The 23247-nt window shown below is 39.1% G+C and overlaps 2 protein-coding genes across 50 annotated transcripts in view; one reads left to right on the top strand and one right to left on the bottom strand.

Annotated features, from left to right (window-relative positions):
• The window catches only part of Erich1 (glutamate-rich 1), a gene marked incomplete at its 5' end in the record, with an annotated part of 52793804 nt that overhangs the window by 10958100 nt on the left and 41812457 nt on the right, over positions 1–23247 (bottom strand).
• The window catches only part of Poteg (POTE ankyrin domain family, member G), a 178154-nt gene that overhangs the window by 28633 nt on the left and 126274 nt on the right, over positions 1–23247 (top strand). For 34 of the 50 annotated variants that reach the window (XM_087588833.1, XM_087588823.1, XM_087588827.1 and 31 more), the window contains 7 exon segments: positions 12570–12663; positions 15051–15079; positions 15174–15246; positions 17378–17448; positions 21703–21790; positions 22678–22706; positions 22801–22873. In XM_087588833.1, the coding sequence (XP_087444959.1) occupies positions 12570–12663; positions 15051–15079; positions 15174–15246; positions 17378–17448; positions 21703–21790; positions 22678–22706; positions 22801–22873 (457 nt within the window). 50 annotated transcript variants of the gene reach the window in all.

Genomic DNA, 23247 nt, shown 5'->3' with positions numbered 1-23247 from the left:
TTTTTCTTTTTTCCATCTTTATTAAATTGGGTATTTCTTATTTACATTTCAATTGTTATTACCTTTTCCGGTTTCCAGGCCAACATCCCCCTAAACCCCCCTCCCCCTCTATATGGGTGTTCCCCTCCCCATCCTCCTCCCATGAGTTTACAACATTTATATTATTTCACTGTCAGGAGCCATCTAAGAAAGGCGAAGGTTAGCAGGTGTCCTTCCTGGAGGTGGCCCACTGTCTTTGCATGGTCTTCGCTGGGTGATACTTGAGAGGCAAGACCCCAAGAAGTCTCTTCCCAGGATGGCTTTTTGCAGTTGATATGCCTTTCCTGTCACTATTACATAACCCAAGGATTCCTGGGCATTACCCCACCCTATTGAGCAAATCTCTTGCAGATCAACATAAAGATGAACTTTCATGAATTAATACTGTTGAGATGAATTAATGATTTTTATAGAATTCCTGATTTGATTCAAATAATTTAGGAAGGAAGCTTTAAGAGATGGTTTTAGTTGTTTTGCTAGAAAGATATAATAAAGGTAGAACCAATAATAGAGTGTGTAACCTCCTTATAAATAGTAAGTAAAGGCTGCATAATAAGAAATACAATGAGCTTTCATAATTACACTAAAGGAGATAGGCTTGGGACAAATTTGTGTTCAGGGAAGAACATTCAGGTTCAAGGATGAAGCCACAGGTATGCTCTGTAGTAAGGCAAAGCCATGTAAAAACTGTTGCATTAAACTTATAATGACCTTACAGAGTGAAACATTGCTTTCAACTTGTTATTGATATTTTTTCTGTTACTCCCCTTTTATGTAACACTTTATCTATGAATTTATAATTCTTTTTTACATAGAATACATTTTGTCCAAAAAACTATAAAAAGTCTGAAAGCAATAAAATAAAAAAAGGGGTATAGGCACTCTGTGTCATCGAGCATGGGTGTTGTCTATGTGAGTGACTTCTTTCCTTTCCTTTCTTTTCTTTCTGGTTCAAAAGAAAGTTAATGAACTCCAAGCCTCTTGTTCAGTGAGAGGCTTCTGGCTGACTTGCCAGAGAAAGGAGTACTAGCAATAATATCCTTTTCATAATTTCTTTATTTTTTTTTATTAACTTGAGTATTTCTTTTTTTTTTCTTTTTTTCGGAGCTGGGGACCGAACCCAGGGCCTTGCGCTTCCTAGGCAAGCGCTCTACCACTGAGCTAAATCCCCAGCCCCAACTTGAGTATTTCTTATATACATTTCGAGTGTTATTCCCTTTCCTGGTTTCCGGGCAAACATCCCCGTCCCCCCTCCCCTTCCTTATGGGTGTTCCCTTCCCCATCTTCCCCCCATTGCCGCCCTCCCCCCAACAATCTGGGGGTTCAGTCTTAGCAGGACCCAGGGCTTCCCCTTCCACTGGTGCTCTTACTAGGATATTCATTGCTACCTATGAGGTCAGAGTCCAGGGTCAGTCCATGTATAGTCTTTAGGTAGTGGCTTAGTCCCTGGAAGCTCTGGTTGCTTGGCATTGTTGTTCATATGGGGTCTCAAGTCCCTTCAAGCTCTTCCAGTGCTTTCTCTGATTCCTTCAATGGGGGTCCCGTTCTCAGTTCAGTGGTTTGCTGCTGGCATTCGCCTCTGTGTTTGCTGTATTCTGGCTGTGTCTCTCAGGAGCAATCTACATCCGGCTCCTGTCAGCCTGCACTTCTTTGCTTCATCCTTCCTGTCTAATTGGATGGCTGTATATGTATGGGCCACATGTGGGGCAGGCTCTGAATGGGTGTTCCTTCTGTGTCTGTTTTAATCTTTGCCTCTCTATTCCCTGCCAAGGGTATTCTTGTTCCCCTTTTAAAGAAGGAATGAAGCATTCACATTTTGATCATCCGTCTTGAGTTTCATTTGTTCTAGGCCTCTAGGGTAATTCAAGCATTTGGGCTAATAGCCACTTATCAATGAGTGCATACCATGTGTGTTTTTCTGTGATTGGGTTACCTCACTCAGGATGATATTTTCCAGTTCCAACCATTTACCTACGAATTTCATAAAGTCATTGTTTTTGATAGCTGAGTAATATTCCATTGTGTAGATGTACCACATTTTCTGTATCCATTCCTCTGTTGAAGGGCATCTGGGTTCTTTCCAGCTTCTGGTTATTATAAATAAGGCTGTGATGAACATAGTGGAGCACGTGTCTTTTTTATATGTTGGGGCATCTTTTGGGTATATGCCCAAGAGAGGTATAGCTGGATCCTCAGGCAGTTCAATGTCCAATTTTCTGAGGAACCTCCAGACTGATTTCCAGAATGGTTGTACCAGTCTGCAATCCTACCAACAATGGAGGAGTGTTCCTTTTTCTCTGCATCCTCGCCAGCATCTGCTGTCACCTGAGTTTTTGATCTTAGCCATTCTCACTGGTGTGAGGTGAAATCTCAGGGTTGTTTTGATTTGCATTTCCCTTATGACTAAAGATGTTGAACATTTCTTTAGGTGTTTCTCAGCCATTCGGCATTCCTCAGCTGTGAATTCTTTGTTTAGCTCTGAACCCCATTTTTTAATAGGGCTATTTGTCTCCCTGCGGTCTAACTTCTTGAGTTCTTTGTATATTTTGGATACAAGGCCTCTATCTGTTGTAAGATTGGTAAAGATCTTTTCCCAATTTGTTGGTTGCCGTTTTGTCCTAACCACAGTGTCCTTTGCCTTACAGAAGCTTTGCAGTTTTATGAGATTCCCATTTGTCGATTCTTGATCTTAGAGCATAAGCCATTGGTGTTTTGTTCAGGAAATTTTTTCCATTGCCCATGTGTTCCAGATGCTTCCCTAGTTTTTCTTCTATTAGTTTGAGTGTATCTGGTTTGATGTGGAGGTCCTTGATCCACTTGGACTTAAGCTTTGTACAGGGTGATAAGCATGGATCGATCTGCATTCTTCTACATGTTGCCCTCCAGTTGAACCAGCACCATTTGCTGAAAATGCTATCTTTTTTCCATTGGATGGTTTTGGCTCCTTTGTCAAAAATCAAGTGCCCATAGGTGTGTGGGTTCGTTTCTGCGTCTTCAATTCTGTTCCATTGGTCTATCTGTCTGTCTCTGTACCAATACCATGCAGTTTTTATTACTATTGCTCTGTAATACTGCTTGAGTTCAGGGATAGTGATTCCCCCTGAAGTCCTTTTATTGTTGAGGATAGTTTTAGCTATCCTGGTTTTTTTAGATAAATTTGCAAATTGTTCTATCTAACTCTTTGAAGAATTGGATTGGTATTTTGATGGGGATTGCATTGAATCTATACATTGCATTGTATAGATCACTTTTGGTAAAATGGCCATTTTTACTATATTAATCCTGCCAATCCATGAGCATGGGAGATCTTTCCATCTTCTGAGGTCTTCTTCAATTTCTTTCTTCAGAGTCTTGAAGTTCTTATTGTACAAATCTTTTACTTGCTTGGTTAAAGCCACACCGAGGTACTTTATATTGTTTGGGTCTATTATTAAGGGTGTCATTTCCCTTATTTCTTTCTCGGCTTGTTTCTCTTTTGTGTAGAAGAAGGCTACTGATTTATTTGAGTTAATTTTATACCAAGCCACTTTGCTGAAGTTGTTTATCAGCTTTAGTAGTTCTCTGGTGGAACTTTTGGGATCACTTAAATATACTATCATATCATCTGCAAATAGTGATATTTTGACCTCTTCTTTTCCGATCTGTATCCCCTTGACCTCCTTTTGTTGTCTGATTGCTCTGGCTAGAACTTCAAGAACTATATTGAATAAGTAGGGAGAGAGTGGGCAGCCTTGTCTAGTCCCTGATTTTAGTGGGATTGCTTCAAGTTTCTCTCCATTTAGTTTAATGTTAGCAACTGGTTTGCTGTATATGGCTTTTACTATGTTTAGGTATGGGCCTTGAATTCCTATTCTTTCCAGGACTTTTATCATGAAGGGGTGTTGAATTTTGTCAAATGCTTTCTCAGCATCTAATGAAATGATCATGTGGTTTTGTTCTTTCAGTTTGTTTATATAATGGATCACGTTGATGGTTTTCCGTATATTAAACCATCCCTGCATGCCTGGGATGAAGCCTAGTTGATCATGGTGGATGATTGTTTTGATGTGCTCTTGGATTCGGTTTGCCAGAATTTTGTTGAGTATTTTTGCATCGATATTCATAAGGGAAATTGGTCTGAAGTTTTCTTTCTTTGTTGGGTCTTTGTGTGGTTTAGGTATAAGAGTAATTGTGGCTTCATAGAAGGAATTTGGTAGTGCTCCATCTGTTTCAATTTTGTGGAAATGTTTGGATAATATTGGTATGAGGTCTTCTATGAAGGTCTGATAGAATTCTGCACTAAACCCGTCTGGACCTGGGTTCTTTTTGGTTGGGAGACCTTTAATGACTGCTTCTATTTCCTTAGGAGTTATGGGGTTGTTTAACTGTTTTTTCTGTTCCTGATTTAACTTCGGTACCTGGTATCTGTCTAGGAAATTGTCCATTTCCTGCAGATTTTCAAGTTTTGTTGAATATAGGCTTTTATAGTAAGATCTGATGATTTTTTGAATTTCCTCTGAATCTGTAGTTATGTCTCCCTTTTCATTTCTGATTTTGTTAATTTGGACGCACTCTCTGTGTCCTCTTGTTAGTCTGGCTAAGGGTTTATGTATCTTGTTGATTTTCTCAAAGAACCAACTTTTGGTTCTGTTGATTCTTTCTATGGTCCTTTTTGTTTCTACTTGGTTGATTTCAGCTCTGAGTTTGATTATTTCCTGCCTTCTACTTTTCCTGGATGTATTTGCTTCTTTTTGTTCTAGAGCTTTTAGGTGTGCTGTCAAGTTCCTGATATATGCTCTTTCCTTTTTCTTTCTGCAGGCACTCAGCGCTATGAGTTTTCCTCTTAGCACAGCTTTCATTGTGTCCCATAAGTTTGGGTATGTTGTACCTTCATTTTCATTAAATTCTAAAAAGTCTAATTTCTTTCTTTATTTCTTCCTTGACCAGGTTATCATTGAGTAGAGCATTGTTCAATTTCCACGTATATGTGGGCATTCTTCCCTTATTATTATTGAAGACCAGTTTTAGGCCGTGGTGGTCTGATAGCACGCATGGGATTATTTCTATCTTTCTGTACCTGTTGAGGCCCGTTTTTTGACCAATTATATGGTCAATTTTGGAGAAAGTACCATGAGGAGCTGAGAAGAAGGTATATCCTTTTGCTTTAGGATAGAATGTTCTATACATATCTGTTAAGTCCATTTGGCTCATGACTTCTCTTAGTCTGTCGACATCACTGTTTAATTTCTGTTTCCATGATCTGTCCATTGATGAGAGTGGGGTGTTGAAATCTCCTACTATTATTGTGTGAGGTGCAATGTGTGTTTTGAGCTTTAGTAAGGTTTCTTTTACGTATGTAGGTGCCCTTGTATTTGGGGCATAGATATTTAGGATTGAGAGTTCATCTCGGTGGATTTTTCCTTTGATGAATATGAAGTGTCCTTCCTTATCTTTTTTGATGCCTTTTAGTTGAAAATTGATTTTATTTGATATTAGAATGGCTACTCCAGCTTGCTTCTTCTGACCATTTGCTTGGAAAGTTGATTTCCAGCCTTTCATTCTGAGGTAGTGTCTGTCTTTGTCTCTGAGGTGTGTTTCCTGTAGGCAGCAGAATGCAGGGTCCTCGTTGCGTATCCAGTTTGTTAATCTATGTCTTTTTATTGGGGAGTTGAGGCCATTGATGTTGAGAGATATTAAGGAATAGTGATTATTGCTTCCTGTTATATTCATATTTGAATGTGAGGTTATGTTTGTGTGCTTTTCTTCTCCTTGTTTTGTTGCCAAGACGATTAGTTTCTTGCTTCTTCTAGGGTATAGCTTGCCTCCTTATGTTGGGCTTTACCATTTATTATCCTTTGTAGTGCTGGATTTGTAGAAAGATATTGTGTAAATTTGGTTTTGTCATGGAATATCTTGGTTTCTCCATCTATGTTAATTGAGAGTTTTGCAGGATACAGTAACCTGGGCTGGCATTTGTGTTCTCTTAGGGTCTGTATGACATCTGTCCAGGATCTTCTGGCTTTCATAGTTTCTGGCGAAAAGTCTGGTGTGATTCTGATAGGTCTGCCTTTATATGTTACTTGACCTTTTTCCCTTACTGCTTTTAATATTCTTTCTTTATTTTGTGCGTTTGGTGTTTTGACTATTATGTGATGGGAGGTGTTTCTTTTCTGGTCCAATCTATTTGGAGTTCTGTAGGCTTCTTGTATGCCTATGGGTATCTCTTTCTTTAGGTTAGGGAAGTTTTCTTCTATGATTTTGTTGAAGATATTTACTGGTCCTTTGAGCTGGGAGTCTTCACTCTCTTCTATACCTATTATCCTTAGGTTTGATCTTCTCATTGAGTCCTGGATTTCCTGTATGTTTTGGACCAGTAGCTTTTTCTGCTTTACATTATCTTTGACAGTTGAGTCAATGATTTCTATGTAATCTTCTGCTCCTGAGATTCTCTCTTCCATCTATTGTATTCTGTTGGTGAAGCTCATATCTACAGCTCCTTGTCTCTTCTTTTGGTTTTCTATATCCAGGGTTGTTTCCATGTGTTCTTTCTTGATTGCTTCTATTTCCATTTTTAATTCCTTCAACTGTTTGATTGTGTTTTCCTGGAATTCTTTCAGGGAGTTTTGTGACTCCTCTCTATGGGCTTCTACTTGTTTATTTATGTTTTCCTGGAATTCTTTCAGGGATTTTTGCGATTCCTCTCTGTAGGCTTCTACTTGTTTATTAATGTTTTCCTGTGTTTCTCTAAGGGAGTTCTTCACGTCTTTCTTGAAGTCCTCCAGCATCATGATCAAATATGATTTTGAAACTAGATCTTGCTTTTCTGGTGTGTTTGGATATTCCGTTTTTTTTTTTTTTGGTGGGAGAATTGGGCTCCAATCATGCCATGTAGTCTTGGTTTATGTTGCTTGGGTTCCTGTGCTTGCCTCTTGCCATCAGATTATCTGTAGTCTTACTTTGTTCTGCTATTTCTGACAGTGGCTAGACTGTCCTATAAGCCTGTGTGTCAGGAGTGCTGTAGACCTGTTTTCCTGTTTTCTTTCAGCGAGTTATGGGGACAGAGTGTTCTGCTTTCGGGCGTGTAGTTTTTCCTATCTCAGGTCTTCAGCTGTTCCTGTGGGCCTGGTGTCTGGAGTTCACCAGGCAGGTCACTTGCAGCAGAAAAGTTGGTCTTACCTGTGGTCCCGAGGCTCAAGTTTGCTCGTGGGGTGTTGCTTATGAGCTGTCCGTGGTGGCAGCAACCAGGAAGATCTGCGCTGCCCTTTCCGGGAGCTTCCGTGCACCAGGGTTCCAGATGGCATTTGGTGTTTTCCTCTGGAGTCAGAGGTGTGGGCCGAGTGTAGACTCTTCTGGTTTCCCAGGTGTGTCTGCCTCTCAGAAGGTTTAGCTCTCTCTCCCACGGGATTTGGGTGCAGGAACTGTTTATCCGGTTGGTCCCTTCAGGTTCTGGTGGTGTCTCAGACGCAGTGGTCCTGCTGCTCCTGGGCCCTCCTCTACGGGAACCCAGAGGCAGTATACAGTTTCCTCTTGGGCCAGGGATGTAGGCAGGGGTGGGCAGTGTTGGTGGTCTCTTCCGCTCTGCAGCCTCAGGAGTGCCCACCTGACCAGGTGGTGAGGTCTCTCTCCCACGGTGTTTGGGAGCAGAGACCTTTTCATAATTTCTCAGCATTTATTTAAGCACAAAGAGTTGAAGCTTTCCCAGCACTTATTCAAGCAAAAAGAGTTAATTTTCCCCAGTGCTCATTCAAGCACAGAGAGTTAAAGAGAAAAGAAGCTGGTGGTTTTTAGTCACAGAATAAGCAAGAGAGTTTTAAGTTTCCACAAGCCACTCGCTTCTAGCCCTCAGGCAGAGAGCGTTACAAGGTCAGAGATATCAGTATTTTGACTTCATTCAACTTTGTGTTCCACCTCAGCTCTGAACCCCCAAAGGCTGGATCAGTCCCTGGCATTTAACCTCTCTTTCTACCCCACCAACTTCTTCTGTGCCCTTCATACTTCCTCTCATATTCATGCCTTTTTTTTAATTTTACTGTTATATTCATACAAGTGCATATACATGTATATGGGCAAACACATACACATGGCCTTATACTGTGTATTCTTACTAAAGCTTGCTATCAGTTTTGGAATTTCTTCATTATGAAAGAGTTGCATATTACATCTGATATTTATGCAATTATTTAAATACAATATAAATAAACATTTTTCTGAGTTAACATTTATTTAATCATCTTTCTACCAGTAAACATTTTATATAGAAACAGGTTTGGTTTAAGAATTGTTTACCCCCCCACACCCGCGGATCCCGGATCGCAGCAGCTCTCTGCTCCCAAACCCAGTGGGAGAGAGATCTCACCGCCTGATCAGGTGGGCACTCCTGAGGCTGCAGAGCGGAGGAGACCACCAACACTGCCCACCCCTGCCCACATCCCTGGCCCAAGAGGCAACTGTATAAGGCCTCTGGGCTCCCGTAGGGGAGGGCCCAGGGGCGGCAGGACCCCTGCGCCTGAGACACCGCCGAAACCTGAAGGAAACAGACCGGATAAACAGTTCTCTGCACCCAAATCCCGTGGGAGGGAGAGCTAAACCTTCAGAGAGGCGGACACGCCTGGGAAACCAGAAGAGACTGCACTCTATGCACATCCAGTCGCCAGAGGAAAACACCAAACGCCATCTGGAACCCTGGTGCACGGAGGCTCCCGGAAAGAGCGGCGCAGATCTTCCCGGTTGCTGCCGCCGCGGAGAGGACTTAGGCAGTACCCCACGAGCAAACTTGAGCCTTGGAACCACAGGTAGGACCAACTTTTCCCCTGCAAGAAACCTGCCTGGTGAACTCAAGACACAGGCCCACAGGAACAGCTGAAGACCTGTAGAGAGGAAAAACTACACGCCCGAAAGCAGAACACTCTGTCCCCATAACTGGCTGAAAGAAAACAGGAAAACAGGTCTACAGCACTCCTGACACACAGGCTTATACGACAGTCTAGCCACGGTCAGAAATAGCAGAACAAAGTAACACTAGAGATAATCTGATGGCGAGAGGCAAGCGCAGGAACCCAAGCAACAGAAACCAAGACTACATGGCATCATCGGAGCCCAATTCTCCCACCAAAGCAAACACGGAATATCCAAACACACCAGAAAAGCAAGATCTAGTTTCAAAATCATATTTGATCATGATGCTGGAGGACTTCAAGAAAGACATAAAGAACTCCCTTAGAGAACAAGTAGAAGCCTACAGAGAGGAATCGCAAAAATCCCTGAAAGAATTCCAGGAAAACACAACCAAACAGTTGAAGGAATTAAAAATGGAAATAGAAGCAATCAAGAAAGAACACATGGAAACAACCCTGGACATAGAAAATCAAAAGAAAAGACAAGGAGCTGTAGATACAAGCTTCACCAACAGAATACAAGAGATGGAAGAGAGAATCTCGGGAGCAGAAGATTCCATAGAAATCATTGACTCAACTGTCAAAGATAATGTAAAGCGGAAAAAGCTACTGGTCCAAAACATACAGGAAATCCAGGACTCAATGAGAAGATCAAACCTGGGAGCTGGAGAGATGGCTCAGCGGTTAGGAGCACTGACTGCTCTTCCAGAGGTCCTGAGTTCAAATCCCAGCAACCACATGGTGGCTCACAACCATCTGTAATGAGATCTGATGCCCTCTTCTGGTGTGTCTGAAGACAGCTACAGTGTACTCCTATATAATAAATAAAATATTTAAAAAAAAACTCAGACTGAGAAGATCAAACCTAAGGATAATAGGTATAGAAGAGAGTGAAGACTCCCAGCTCAAAGGACCAGTAAATATCTTCAACAAAATCATAGAAGAAAACTTCCCTAACCTAAAAAAAGAGATACCCATAGGCATACAAGAAGCCTACAGAACTCCAAATAGATTGGACCAGAAAAGAAACACTTCCCGTCACATAATTGTCAAAACACCAAACGCACAAAATAAAGAAAGAATATTAAAAGCAGTAAGGGAAAAAGGTCAAGTAACATATAAAGGCAGACCTATCAGAATCACACCAGACTTTTCGCCAGAAACTATGAAGGCCAGAAGATCCTGGACAGATGTCATACAGACCCTAAGAGAACACAAATGCCAGCCCATGTTACTGTATCCTGCAAAACTCTCAATTAACATACGTGGAGAAACCAAGATATTCCATGACAAAACCAAATTTACACAATATCTTTCTACAAATCCAGCACTACAAAGGATAATAAAGGGTAAAGCCCAACATAAGGAGGCAAGCTATACCCTAGAAGAAGCAAGAAACTAATCGTCTTGGCAACAAAACAAAGAGAATGAAAGCACACAAACATAACCTCACATCCAAATATGAATATAACAGGAAGCAATAATCACTATTCCTTAATATCTCTCAACATCAATGGCCTCAACTCCCCAAGAAAAAGACATAGATTAACAAACTGGATACGCAACGAGGACCCTGCATTCTGCTGCCTACAGGAAACACACCTCAGAGACAAAGACAGACACTACCTCAGAGTGAAAGGCTGGAAAACAACTTTCCAAGCAAATGGTCAGAAGAAGCAAGCTGGAGTAGCCATTCTAATATCAAATAAAATCAATTTTCAATTAAAAGTCATCAAAAAAGATAAGGAAGGACACTTCATATTCATCAAAGGAAAAATCCACCAAGATGAACTCTCAATCCTCATCTTCGATTGGTTTATATACAAGTGTGCAATTTCTAGGCTTGAAAGTAAAATGATGCTATCTGGTGCTGGATAGAGGAGCCTTATTTTTTATGATGGCAGCTTGCTATTTTTGTAACATGGTGATTTGGTTGAACACAATAAAGTACAGTAGTAACTGATCTCCCCCTCTTCCTGGATGAGTGAGGAGATGATTAAATGTTGATGTCAGCATCCATGAGCATATTCAGATGAGCTTCTGCTTCTGTTGAAAAGGATGCTGTGTTTGATTGTGGTCCGAAGCTTTGAAGCACTACTTGGCATCTCCTTCCTTGGAGGTCTCACTGTTTTAACATAACAGATTTGATAGCTTGTTGGTAAGGTGAGGTCCAGCTTGTCTCCACTAGGTCATCTTCATGTGAATCCGGTGGTTATATGGTTTTGTTCTAGGGATATTTCATTTTTTTAATAACGGTTTTAGCTGACATTCATGGAGAGAATGAACCCTTAGAAGTGTGCCACGAGTGAAAGGAAATCCTGTCTAGAGTATGTTTCTTTACAAAGCTGTGTCATACCATCCTTTGGGCCCTCTGCTGGAAAAGTAGAATCAAGTCTCAAATAATGCCTTTTAAAGTGTATCCTCTAGTATTATAGATGTAGGACAGTACTGTATCATACCTCTGTGGATGTAAAATAGCTTGTACCTGCTTTATGATACGTAGTAGTGACCGTGCTTTATCAGAGCTGTTTTTAATGATGTTGCTCAGAATGTTTTCTTTCCAGATGATGATTGAGAAGCTAATTTAAAAAAAAATGGTGCCAGGTACCACAAGAGTAACAGAACTGTGCTGTTTTCTCGGGTTTTGTTTTTTTTTACTTTTTTTTTTTTAATGGAGTGTGCTGAATGTCTCTACAGTTTTGTTCAGATGACTGCAGAACCTGGAAAAGCTGTTGCTGCTGTTGATGCATAACACACTGCTATTATTGGTCTTTTTATATAAATATAAATATATATATACAGATATATAATTTGAATTTTTTGAAACTTTACCTGTGCTGTCAACTTTCGAAAAAAGTATCCCCGTTTACTGTGTTGAGTTGGCACTGTACAGAAATTAACAGCCATATTGGTCTAGAAATGTTGAACTTAAGTTTTTTCCATTTGTACAGGGGTAACACACTGTATTAAATATGTAAGGTCTTATATACGTGGGTTTGATTACAAAAACTAATAAAGTATTCTCTAAATTAAAAAAAAAAAGAATTGTTTACCCATACCAAACAACTTCTTTAGTGTTTTGTTTATACCCAACACAATAAGCTACGAAATATTTTCTTCTGCTTCTAAGACATTTCTGTCACTGGAGAAATACTCTAAATGTTAAATGTTTGCTATAGCAAGTGCTTTTATTTTTAATAAAATTAGTCTAACATGTATTTTTGAGAATTATTCTTTTTGTGGGAGTATAAAATAGCGCTAGGTATTTAGAAGTTAATTCTTATTCACATGTGCTGACTAGACACTATTGTGCATATGCATTTGTTTCTTCTGTCCTTCCATGATCTGTTTACACAGTTAGCAGCTATATGATGGAAAAATATTAAATTATATAAAAAAGCATGGAAAACATCTCCATAAAACTCTTTAGTGTTTGTACAACTTACTGTTATTTCCTGTTTTAATTGCTTTTGAAGTTGGAAAATCATACATCTTCTCAGAAGGCAGCCAGGAAATATTTGTGTAACTTGTTATTGACAATTTTTTTTTTGGTTCTTTTTTTTGGAGCTGGGGACCAAACCTAGGGCCTTGCGCTTCCTAGGCAAGCGCTCTACCACTGAGCTAAATCTCCAACCCCAACAATTTTTTTTTTAATAGAGTGAATTGGAGCATCTTCCACAGATAAAAGTTGAACACTTATCTGGTGCAGGATATCAAGTGGAAAAAATTAATATAAACGGACAAATGAAAGGTAGGAATAGCATTTTATTAAAGATTTATGTGATCACTTATTTACCCAAAACAGGTCATTGTCACATGACACTAAAATATTATTGAGTACCTAATAAAAAATAAGAGACTTAAAAAACAATTTGAGTAATTTCAAATTTTAGCAACATGCTAAATTGATAGTGTCACTAGAAGGTCTGAATTATTAGTTACTGTGGGGTATTGTAATAACCCAGGAATTCTGATATTAAGGAAAAGGACAGAAGGAGACTGAAAACAAGAAAAGTGGTGAATACAGGAATTACATGATGAGAAATTAGACTTTATACACATAAGTGAGGGAGGAGTTTTAAGACTACTTTATCTAAAGCATGTAACAGTGCTATGAACATTGTAGAAGCACCACCCCAGTTTCTAGTAACTAACCATGCTTAAGATGTGGAATAAAATGTCCCTATACTTGTCTTTGTCACTGAAGACATTAAACAGCCCAACAAGTAAAGCAATGCTTTATATACCATAGATAAATACAATCATGTATGATCATGCATGCATATAAGAGTTTAACGTCATGTAATGCACTGCATTTTCATAGGGATAGTTACATATATGACAATAGAATTGGAAGGGGAAGCACATTAGAAAACTCAAGAGGAAAACAAATGCCCAAAGGTGCATGATTGCTCATGCTGTTTTGAGTGGGGGGACTGGAAGAGAGGAGGCGAGTTAGGCAAAGTTATTAAGAAGAAGATGCCATATTTACCAGAAAATTTCAAGTTTTAAGACTTACCCTGTTGCACAAGGCCACAAATGCACACCGTGCCCCAGAGTCTCTGGGACTCTGTATCTCTAATATTATCTCAGGCATTAGGGCTCTATCCACATTCTAAAGAGAAAAAATACATACACACTTTCTGTACACAAATCAAGGGGTGATATTTAGAAACAAAACTGGACAAAAGGAGACCATGCGTTTTCCTTCTAGACCATGCGTTTTCCTTCTATTTCTGAGCATGTTTCTAGCCAGAGAGAAATGAGTAAACAGATATAGACATAGAAAGCGTAATATCGTCAGGCTCTGTATGGCTCCAGAATTTTACATTTGTAATTCTTAGATACTTTTGGTAAATGGAGAGAAAGTGGTTCTAAAAATCCACAAACTAGTATAAAACTGAGTAACTCAAGTGTACATGTCTGTACATTACTTTCAAAAATAAATGGTCTAGTTAGAGAAAAAAAGAGAGATACTAATGAAGGGTGCGCTCTAGGGAGACTTCAGATAATTCACCTCATTCTACTTCTGCACACTTAACATTGAAGACAAAGGCACCATCTTTGTTTTATTGCCTTCATGTAGGTCGGTGGAAATGAAGGGAGATAACAGAGTTAGAGTTGTAAGAAGCCAGCCAATTGCTTCTTGCAACTTTTAAGCTTCAAGGAATAGGTTGAATTGATCTTAAGTAGACAAGCAGAATTAATTTGAACACAGTAGCATTTTTCTCATATGAGAAACATCATTCTGCACTACACAGTTGTTTCATGGAATTTTGTTGAGCACTAATGTGATATGCTAAAATGATTTACCTTTGAAGACACTGGCTTTAGAGAGTTCATTCCTTTCCTGTAAAATTTACAAAATTTAATCGATAGTACATTGATCTTACATGTAATACGCCTCTAATATGTTCTACTTACCTGGAAGTTCACTTTATATTTTCTTGGGATAACCACAGTTCACTACTGAAGACTTGCACACTGTGCTCTACATGCCATTCATATAACTTCTTATATTACCGAATCAAGGAGCATTAGGATATCTGGACTAAATGTAAAAACACAGCCATGGCAGTCAACAAGACAAGTGCAAGAAAAGGAGGATGCTGCAAACTTTATTTTTAAAAGTACATTTAAGGTTATTAGTTCAGAGAACTCTGAGAAGTTACCACTGGGGCGTCCTTCCTAATTTATGTCACCAATGGAGGAAGGCGACAAATCTCATCCTTAGAGGCAGTTTGCTGACAGTGTTTAATGAGACACACAAAGCCTCACTCTACCAACATCTTTGACAGTTCAGTATCCTCAGAGTCACGATTTGCTTCTTAGTGAGGAGCCGTTGTTGTCTGTATCAATCAGTGGGCTTGCCACATTGGCACACGTGCCTCTTCTGCTTCTGGTACAGTAGCTGGTTTCACACTCCTCTTTGAAAATATTTGCGAAAGTTACCTTATTTTAATTCACGGCATTTCTTCAACAAAGACAACAAACTAAAAGTTGCCCCAAACCCCAAACCTACAGTAAACATTTCTAAAGGAAAATGTGAGGACTCAATTTGGTAGCAGCTCTGTGTGACAATGTGGATGACTTCCAGATACTTACTCATGACTGACTGATGTCCACTTGGCATCTTAGGGTCTGACGAGGAATATGCTCAATTGACGGTAATCACTACTGTACTTTATTCTGGATGATGAACATCGCCACTGGGTGAAGTATGCAATATTTATTAAGTGTCCCATTTCAAAACCCATTCAGACTCCTACTGACATGAAAGACCCTGTTTCTAAAGAACCATGGACAACAAAGAATGCACCCACCTTCAAACCAGGTAAAGTATGGAATTAAATCACCCCACAGTCCCCTCCATCCCTACTTTAAAAAGCACAGATAAACTTAACCATTGAATTGAACTAAATATTTCCAAAGTCATTGTTGGCATAGACAACTGAATAGAAAGGCATTTTCAGGGCTAGATATTGGAAATGTACACGTTCTTCTTTCTTATGCCATCCCTTAAAGTTTGCTTGCTTGAGACCTATAGTCATTAGGGACTTACAGAAAGTATCTGGGAAGGTCTATAGTTTTTCTCAAAGTCTAAAATAGTAGTTGGATAGCTGAGGATTGCCATATGTCTGTTGATTCACTTAGCAAGAGCTTCTCTTTAATCCACAATTTCAAGGGTCTTGTAAGCAACGCAGTCATAAATTCCATCCACAAATAATGTTTGTTTTTTATTATAATTGGGAAGTCCTATTGATTGTGTGAATCTGGGTATGTTTTCAATTGCACATTTGAATTGCAATTGTTATTTCCATGCCGTTAATCCATTATGACAATCAGATCTATTGCAATGTGACGTGGCATCACTTGTATCTTGCCTTTCCTCCTAACCTTAACTGTATGTTTCACAGACTTAGGTTGCTTGCAGTGACACCGAGCTCTGCACACAACCTCACATACCCATACAATTGCTTCACAGATGCCACTCCCTTAACTTACTGAAGAACCGATACCCTACCATGATGTCATTGTTTGATGAGTTTAGTAGATTAAAAAAATCAGATCTTTCAAAACAAAGCACCAACCAAGGACCCTCAACCTAGAAAGTTGGGCACCAGAAAAATGGCAAATGCAAATAACTTAAACATAATTCACTTCATAGTTTTCCCAAATGGTAAGACTCTATTTCTTCAAGGATACAAACTGACTTATTCATTTAATAAAATATGGTCTGATGCAGACATTCATAAATTAGTGACCTGAATATTTCTATAAACATTCCACAAGTTATGGCCTGGATAGTGTTAATCATGCCACAGTAGCTTCTTATCAGACACATTCCTCCATTTATACACATACTGTGCACATTCATACACAAACTAGCTCGATGCATTGTCTTCATTGAAAGTGATAGCATGTTGACATTCTGAAGTGGAAGTGTCCAGCCTTCTTAAAACTACAGAGAAGGCTTTCATGACCTGTGCCCAATATTGCATCCTCAGCACACTTCCAGTTTCCCCTTTCCTGTGAAATTACTAGACTGCTGGTGGTATCTTCTCTAACAGTTTGCTTTTAGGCAATCACTATTACACATAATACTTCCTTTCATGGACTTGCACTTTCGTGACTGATGTCTGACTACACTATCGAGCAGTTACTATGTTTACAAAAGCCATCTATAAACCCACCATTTACATTATTTCATATAAAAGCCAGCAACTAATAAGAATATAACAAGCAAGTACTGAGCAAATTAAAATAAAGTCTGCTTACACAGGAAGGTCTTAAAAGATTCTTCCCTCCACAGTAGGTAAAAAGGAATAAACATGTAACTAAATAATTTGCAGGCCTAGAGGTAAAAATAAAGTTAAAAGAATCAATAAAACACCCAGACAGATCCAATAAAAGAATGATCTGTTTGTTTAAGGAAAGAATCAGAATCTTGACACGTTACACAATAAACTAAGTTTTAAAAGAAGAAACAAAACCATCAGAATAGTGGACAGAAAGATTATAACAAGAACGTAAGGAATGGGGGAAAGGGCCAGGGTATGAAGAATGATGGCAATTTTGTTTGGAACACAATTAGTGGATTATTTAAAAGTTAATGGTGTGAGATAAAGAAGAGTGTACCGTGATGACCTTGTTCGTTTCTGTGATGTTTTGAGGTTTCATTTCTGAGGGCTTGTTGATTTATGTTGAGTGGTTGAATGTGAGGAAGAATCTCAAAAATGCTTTTTACATCCAGGATCTGCCAAAATCCAGAGTTGAGCTAAATACTGATGGTGATTTGTAGCAACTCATTAAGAACCAAATATTTAGCTACTTGCTAAGTTAATTGGGGAAACCTCAAATGCAGTTCTCATGGACACAAAGGTTAAGATACCCCCATATACTGCTGTAAAGACTTACTGTTTTATGCACAGTGTTTCAATCGTTTAACTAAATATATTTATTAGTAGAGGCAGATTTAGAAGTGGCATTAAAAGAAGATCACAGATTTGATGACAAGAGAACTATCCAGTCATTGGTATGTAAATATAAATTACAGTTTCTGGTATAAACATCTTCGTTGTTCAAAAATGGTGCATGGAACAAAGGAAATCACAGTTCAGAAAACCAAGAATTGTTGGCTTATGATTTTTTTTTTGAATAAAATTTGATTTTATTTATTCTACTTCTGATCCAATGTTACAAACATTTAGGAGACATTGTGTTCTATTTTTTAATTTGCAGTATTAAATAATGTCCAGTTAAACTACTTGATATCATTCCTGGGATAAAGAGGCTGGCATCTTTTATAGAAAAGTTTCAGTATCAATATAAATCATTCGGAAACAAAACTGCCCCTTTGCTATTTCTAATAAGCATGGCTTATGATTTAATACCTAGTCTTAAAGGGATTTTAAAGAATATCTTACCATCTTATGGAACACATGGCTAACATCTATCCTTAAATATTATTTCCTCTGTGTTTATTACCCTCAGGATAAAGATATTATAACCAATACTGTCTATATATCTTTTTAATCTGAGGGAAAAAATGACCTTTTCTGAGTCTTGGGTTTGAGCAGGTGTAGGTATTAACAAGGTTGTAGTGATAAACTCAGCATGAAGTCAAATGAGTAAAAATACCAGAAGTGTGGTCTGTTCTTTCTAGTGGGCTTTAGAACACATTGGAACAACTTAGTGTTGAGAGTTTATGTAGCTGAGATCATGTTAAATAAATTCCCAACTTTAGGAAGAACAATCCACAACAGAAATGTTGCGACTAGTGCCTGAGGCATTACTGAAGACATTTTAAGTGTCAAGACCTGTGCTGGACAGTTCTAAGTCTACTCGACCCAAGCTAGAATTATCTGAAAGGCAGAATCTCAATTGAGAAAATGCCTCCTTATGATCAAGCTGTAAGGCATTGTCTTAATTAGCGATTGATGGGGGATGGCCTGTCCATTGTAAATGGTGCTACCTCTAGGCTGGTGGCCCTGTATTCTGTAAGAAAGCAGGTTGAGCAAGCCATGAGCAGAAACCAGTAAGCAGCACTCCTCCATGGCTTCTGTATCAGCTTCTACCTCCACATCCCAGGCTCATTTCGAGTTCCTATCCCAACTTCCTTTGATGACGAACAGTGATATGGAAGTGTAAGCCAAATGAAACCCATCCTTTCAAAGCTCCTTTGGTCATAGTGTTTCATCACGGCACCGGTAACTCTAAGATAACACCAAATAGTTTTTGTTATTGCGGGTCAATGATATCCTAACTAGATAAACACTGAATAATCCAGATGTCTCATGTTCTGGTGAGAATAGCCAAACAATAGTCAGCAAGCGCGTTAAATGTGGATCATATGAGGAGAATAGCATTAATCTACCCAGCAGTGGAGGAGTCTGCAGTTAGGATGGGGCTGTGCAATTATAAATTTAGGGAAGACTTTCCTGAGTGAGAAATAACTTCTAATGAGAAGATGGAGACATACCAACCAAGTGAAATGTAATGGAGGTGACTAATCTAGGGAGAGGGAGAGGGTAGCACATTTTTCCTTTAGTTGGCTCTTACCTGGAATAACCAGGACGCACGGAGTGGGGTAAGCCCCACAATAATCATTTTATTGTTAATATGCACATAGAGACGCGTAGCTCGGTCACTTAACACTCGGTGTCCTTGTGTTGGAAGTACCCCTTCTCTGGTAATGGCTGTACACTAATACAGAGAATCCGTGCAACGCTATTCAGCCATACCGTAGGGAGTTTTTTGAAATATTGTTATTTAAACTTTTTTGAATTAGTATACAAAGTAAGCGGTTTTGCTGAGGTGTTTTCACACATCGTTTGGGTTGATCTTTCTGCTCTCACCCACCCTCTCCCTGGATCATACCCTTCCATCCTCAATAGTCTCCCCTCCCTCTTTCATTTCTCACATATTGTTGCCTTTCCCACCCCCTTCCCTTAAAGCCCCCTTCCCCATTCTTGTGGTCCTCTTTTTACTTTCATAAAACACTGTTGATATCCGCACTGGATAGTCAGGCATAAAAATCAGAAGCTAGGATCAGCTTGTGAATGCATATTTGGTGTTTGCCATTTTTTCAAGGATAAAACATATATCAACAACTTCATTAATGCTAAGTGTTCACAGCAGTTCTTGATATAAAAAGTAAATTAAATGGGGGTGAATTCACAGAAAATCGATCTTCCCATGATCAGTTTGAACCATTTAACATTTTTATATATAATTCAGCACAGAAGTTGAATAGTGACAACATTCTCAGACTTGGAGGAGAGGAGGAAGGGGAAGCTCTGATCAGGATGTAAATTGAATAAATAAATAAATAAATTAATTAATGAAAAATAATCATAGACTGTGTGTAGGGTTAAGTGAACACACATATAAAGACAGTGTTGATTCCTATTATGCTAAAGAGAAGAATAAAAGATTTAGAGGTGTAATCATCTTAATATGGTCTGTATGTGATTGTGTATGTGTGTGTGTAGGTGTATATGTGTGTATCTATGTATGTATGGTGTTTGTGTATCTTTGTGTGTGTGGTGTGTGTGTATGTGTGTGTGGTGTGTGTATCTGTGTGTACATGTGTGTGTTGTATGTGTATACTTGTGTGTGTATGTATGTGTGTATGTATGTATTATATGTTCATGTGTATCTGTGGTGTGTGTGTGTGTGTGTGTGTGTGTGTGTGTGTGTAGTCAAGAGACATCAGTGAAGGTGCTAACAGTGGGGTATGTTACAGAGTGTTATGAAGAGGCCACCTAGTAGGGGTGGTAAGATTTCCCCTTTTACAGTTTCTTGGGGGATCATCCTATTACTATTTAGACACCATCACCGTCAGTGCAGCAGGCAGGGAAAAATCCATGTCAACGTTTGTTCTTTATCTCCTTAAGGTTTCCTCCCTCTGAGCTCTGTATCCTTCCCGCTAGTTCCATTCATTTGACACAACTTTTTATAGCAGTCATTAGAGGTATTGAGTGTTCCAATATCTGTTTTGTCTTTGTGAAAGAAATCTAGCGACTGAAAAAAAAATTCTTGAAACAGTGATGGAAACAAAGAAGTTGTATTCTGAGGATGTTGTTTGTGGTCTTTGTCTTTCTGTGTATGGGACACTTCACTTAAGATAATTTCCAAACAGATTTAGTTTCTTGCAAACTCCAAGCCTTTCTTCTCCTTATGGCTGAATTAGACTCCATCTTGTATTTCCACTGCATGTGCGTTAATCGGTTGTACTTCATGTTCCCCTCTGGGAGCTGAACTCCCCCACCTCAGTTTAGGTTTCCAGGGATGTGAATTACTCATTGCCTGGCTTTCGTGGTGACAGGTGACCAGAGTTGTTGCATATACTTCCTTTGGTGAGACCTGTCTCAGCACAAGCATGCTGGTGTAGTTAGGGTGCCTTTGGGATGCTTTGTAGAGAAAGTCTTAGCTTTATTTCTATTATTTCTGTTTTCTGTACCTTGCTCATTTCTTTCCTAGTAGCTTTTTCATTGTTTTCTCCTTTCCTGACATCTTGCATCTGCTCCCCAATTTCTCACTTTAAGCCATTTTTTTCTCCAATCAGTAAGCAATTTAACAAAAAGTACAAACTTTTATCCTTTATTTCATTGAAGACTCTTTAAATCATGTCTGGTCCTGATTGTGTCAACAGTAGTTTGTAACATATATTATATCTAATTCTAATACACTTGCTGCTATCTTAAGTACTACTCATAGATGGACTTGATATACTGAAACATGAGCTGTTTAGGTATGCATACAGTTCGGAAAAAGAAACCCATTCTCTTCTTTTTGCTGGGGATACAGTTTTGGTATGCAGAAGAAAATTCCTGGCTAGCATATGTAAATAACACGTCATTATCTATTTGTGAAGATATGTTAGAATAGATTTGAAGAGCACATCTAAGGTTCTACTTCCAAATACTTAAGATTTTAATAGTGCTTCTTTTTTTTTTATTAACTTGAGTATTTCTTATTTACATTTTGAATGTTATTCCCTTTCTCGGTTTCCGGGCAAACATCCCCCTAATCCCTCCCCCTCCCCTTCTTTATGGGTGTTCACCTCCCCATCCTCCCCCCATTGCCGCCCTCCCCCCAACAATCACGTTCACTGGGGGTTCAGACTTAGCAGGACCAAGGGCTTCCCCTTCCACTGGTGATCTTACTAGGATATTCATTGCTTCTTTTATATACAACCCTGTGATTTTAAAATATGAAATTCGGCCCCTTGATAAAATCGATTGGGAGGACTTTGTACAATCATGAGCACTACTTGTTGTAACAGAGAATCCGTGAAGATCCTCCAAATACATCTGGCAACGTATCTGTGGCAGTAGATCCAAGGAGAGAAAGGACCAACAGACAAGCAGCAGGTAGGAAGTGCATCTTATGAAAAGGTCATTTGGTGTGATGCTTGCATGTGAAAGGAGACTGATGTGTTATCAAGCTTCATTGAAAAATTGAGAGCATCACTAAAGAAGTTGAACCATGAGTTGCATTTCTGGCGATCCCAGTACTAAAGATATGCTAATCAGCTATAAAGAGATGAGAAAGATGGGGGATGAAGGATGGGAAACTGGGGGGGGTGGTGGTGGGAAAGATGGGGGCGAAGGATGAGAAATGTGGTGATGAGAATGAGAAGGAAAAGCGTGTCAGGTATACAAAGTAACGTGTTAGTGTCCTACTGCGATGGGATACTCTCAACAAAGCAGGGGAGGGAGGAAGGGTTTATATCAACTCAAAGCTCTGGGCCTGTCCTGTGGAGACAACTCAACAATTTAGGTCTCCTCCTTCAGCTGACTCTGGTTTGTATTGTTGACAAAAAACAAAACAAAACAAAACAACAGCTAGCATGTCTCAAAGTCTTTTAAGTTTTATCCTGTTCCAGTCTACTGTAGCTTTGGCAGTTGTTATGAACTCAGGGTCCTGACATACCTCCCTTGTTTAGGGATTGCTTTTCTCTTCATTTATCGGCATATTCGCGTTGCTCTATGTGCCTATTGTATTTCTGCTATATTTATTGTGTAATAATCTCATTTTGAAAATCTGGGCAAGCTTAATTAATTACAACTGTTTTAATTAATTAATTGTGTTATGATTTCAACTAGACACAAAAGCAAAATAAGCCAACTCAAAACCTGAAAAGCCCAAACAGATATCATTTGCAAAGGTAGCCAGGGGGACTGAGTTCCACATTACCTATGCATAAATGTGAGGTTGACTGATTTACATATCATTGATGATCTCTTTCGCTTTTTAGAATCTGCAAAGGAATATCCACCCTTGATGGTAATTACCTTTAATGTTTTTGTTTTGAATATTTTACTTCACATTAAATGAAATACACAATTACTGTTCAATTGTTCCTTCCAACCCCTTACAGCCTACCAATGAAATGAAGGATTCTGTCCCCGAAAAAGCAGTCACGAAGAAAGGAGCAGGGATAGCACAGCTGGGTAGGTGTTGCCCTACTTGTTACTCTGGAAAGAAATACTCTAAATATTTGGAATACCCACAGACATATCTCACTCCTATTTCTTTTTTCTCCAAGATTAGATGTCAGGATTTGTTCTAAGTAACATCAATGTTATTGTTGACATAGATCTTACAGAAGACATTTACAAGTCGGAGGCACTGGTTTGAAGAAGCAACTTGAGTTAGTTGTTTCAACTTTCATGACTGAACACACTCATGAGATGAATACACTTCGGTATCCGATGTGCTAGGATGAGAGCAACACTGGCAAAGCCATCCTACACAGAGGAGGCCGCTTACTTCACATCTCACGTCAGCCTTTTGCTGTAATGTAATCATCTAACTCTCCAGGGAA

Source organism: Rattus norvegicus, chromosome 16, assembly GCF_021556685.1.
Source record: "Rattus norvegicus strain SHRSP/BbbUtx chromosome 16, alternate assembly SHRSP_T2T, whole genome shotgun sequence".
NCBI classification, from domain to species: domain Eukaryota; kingdom Metazoa; phylum Chordata; class Mammalia; order Rodentia; family Muridae; genus Rattus; species Rattus norvegicus.
Note: the sequence above shows the minus strand (reverse complement) of the source record. Positions and strands in the feature narration are given on the sequence as shown.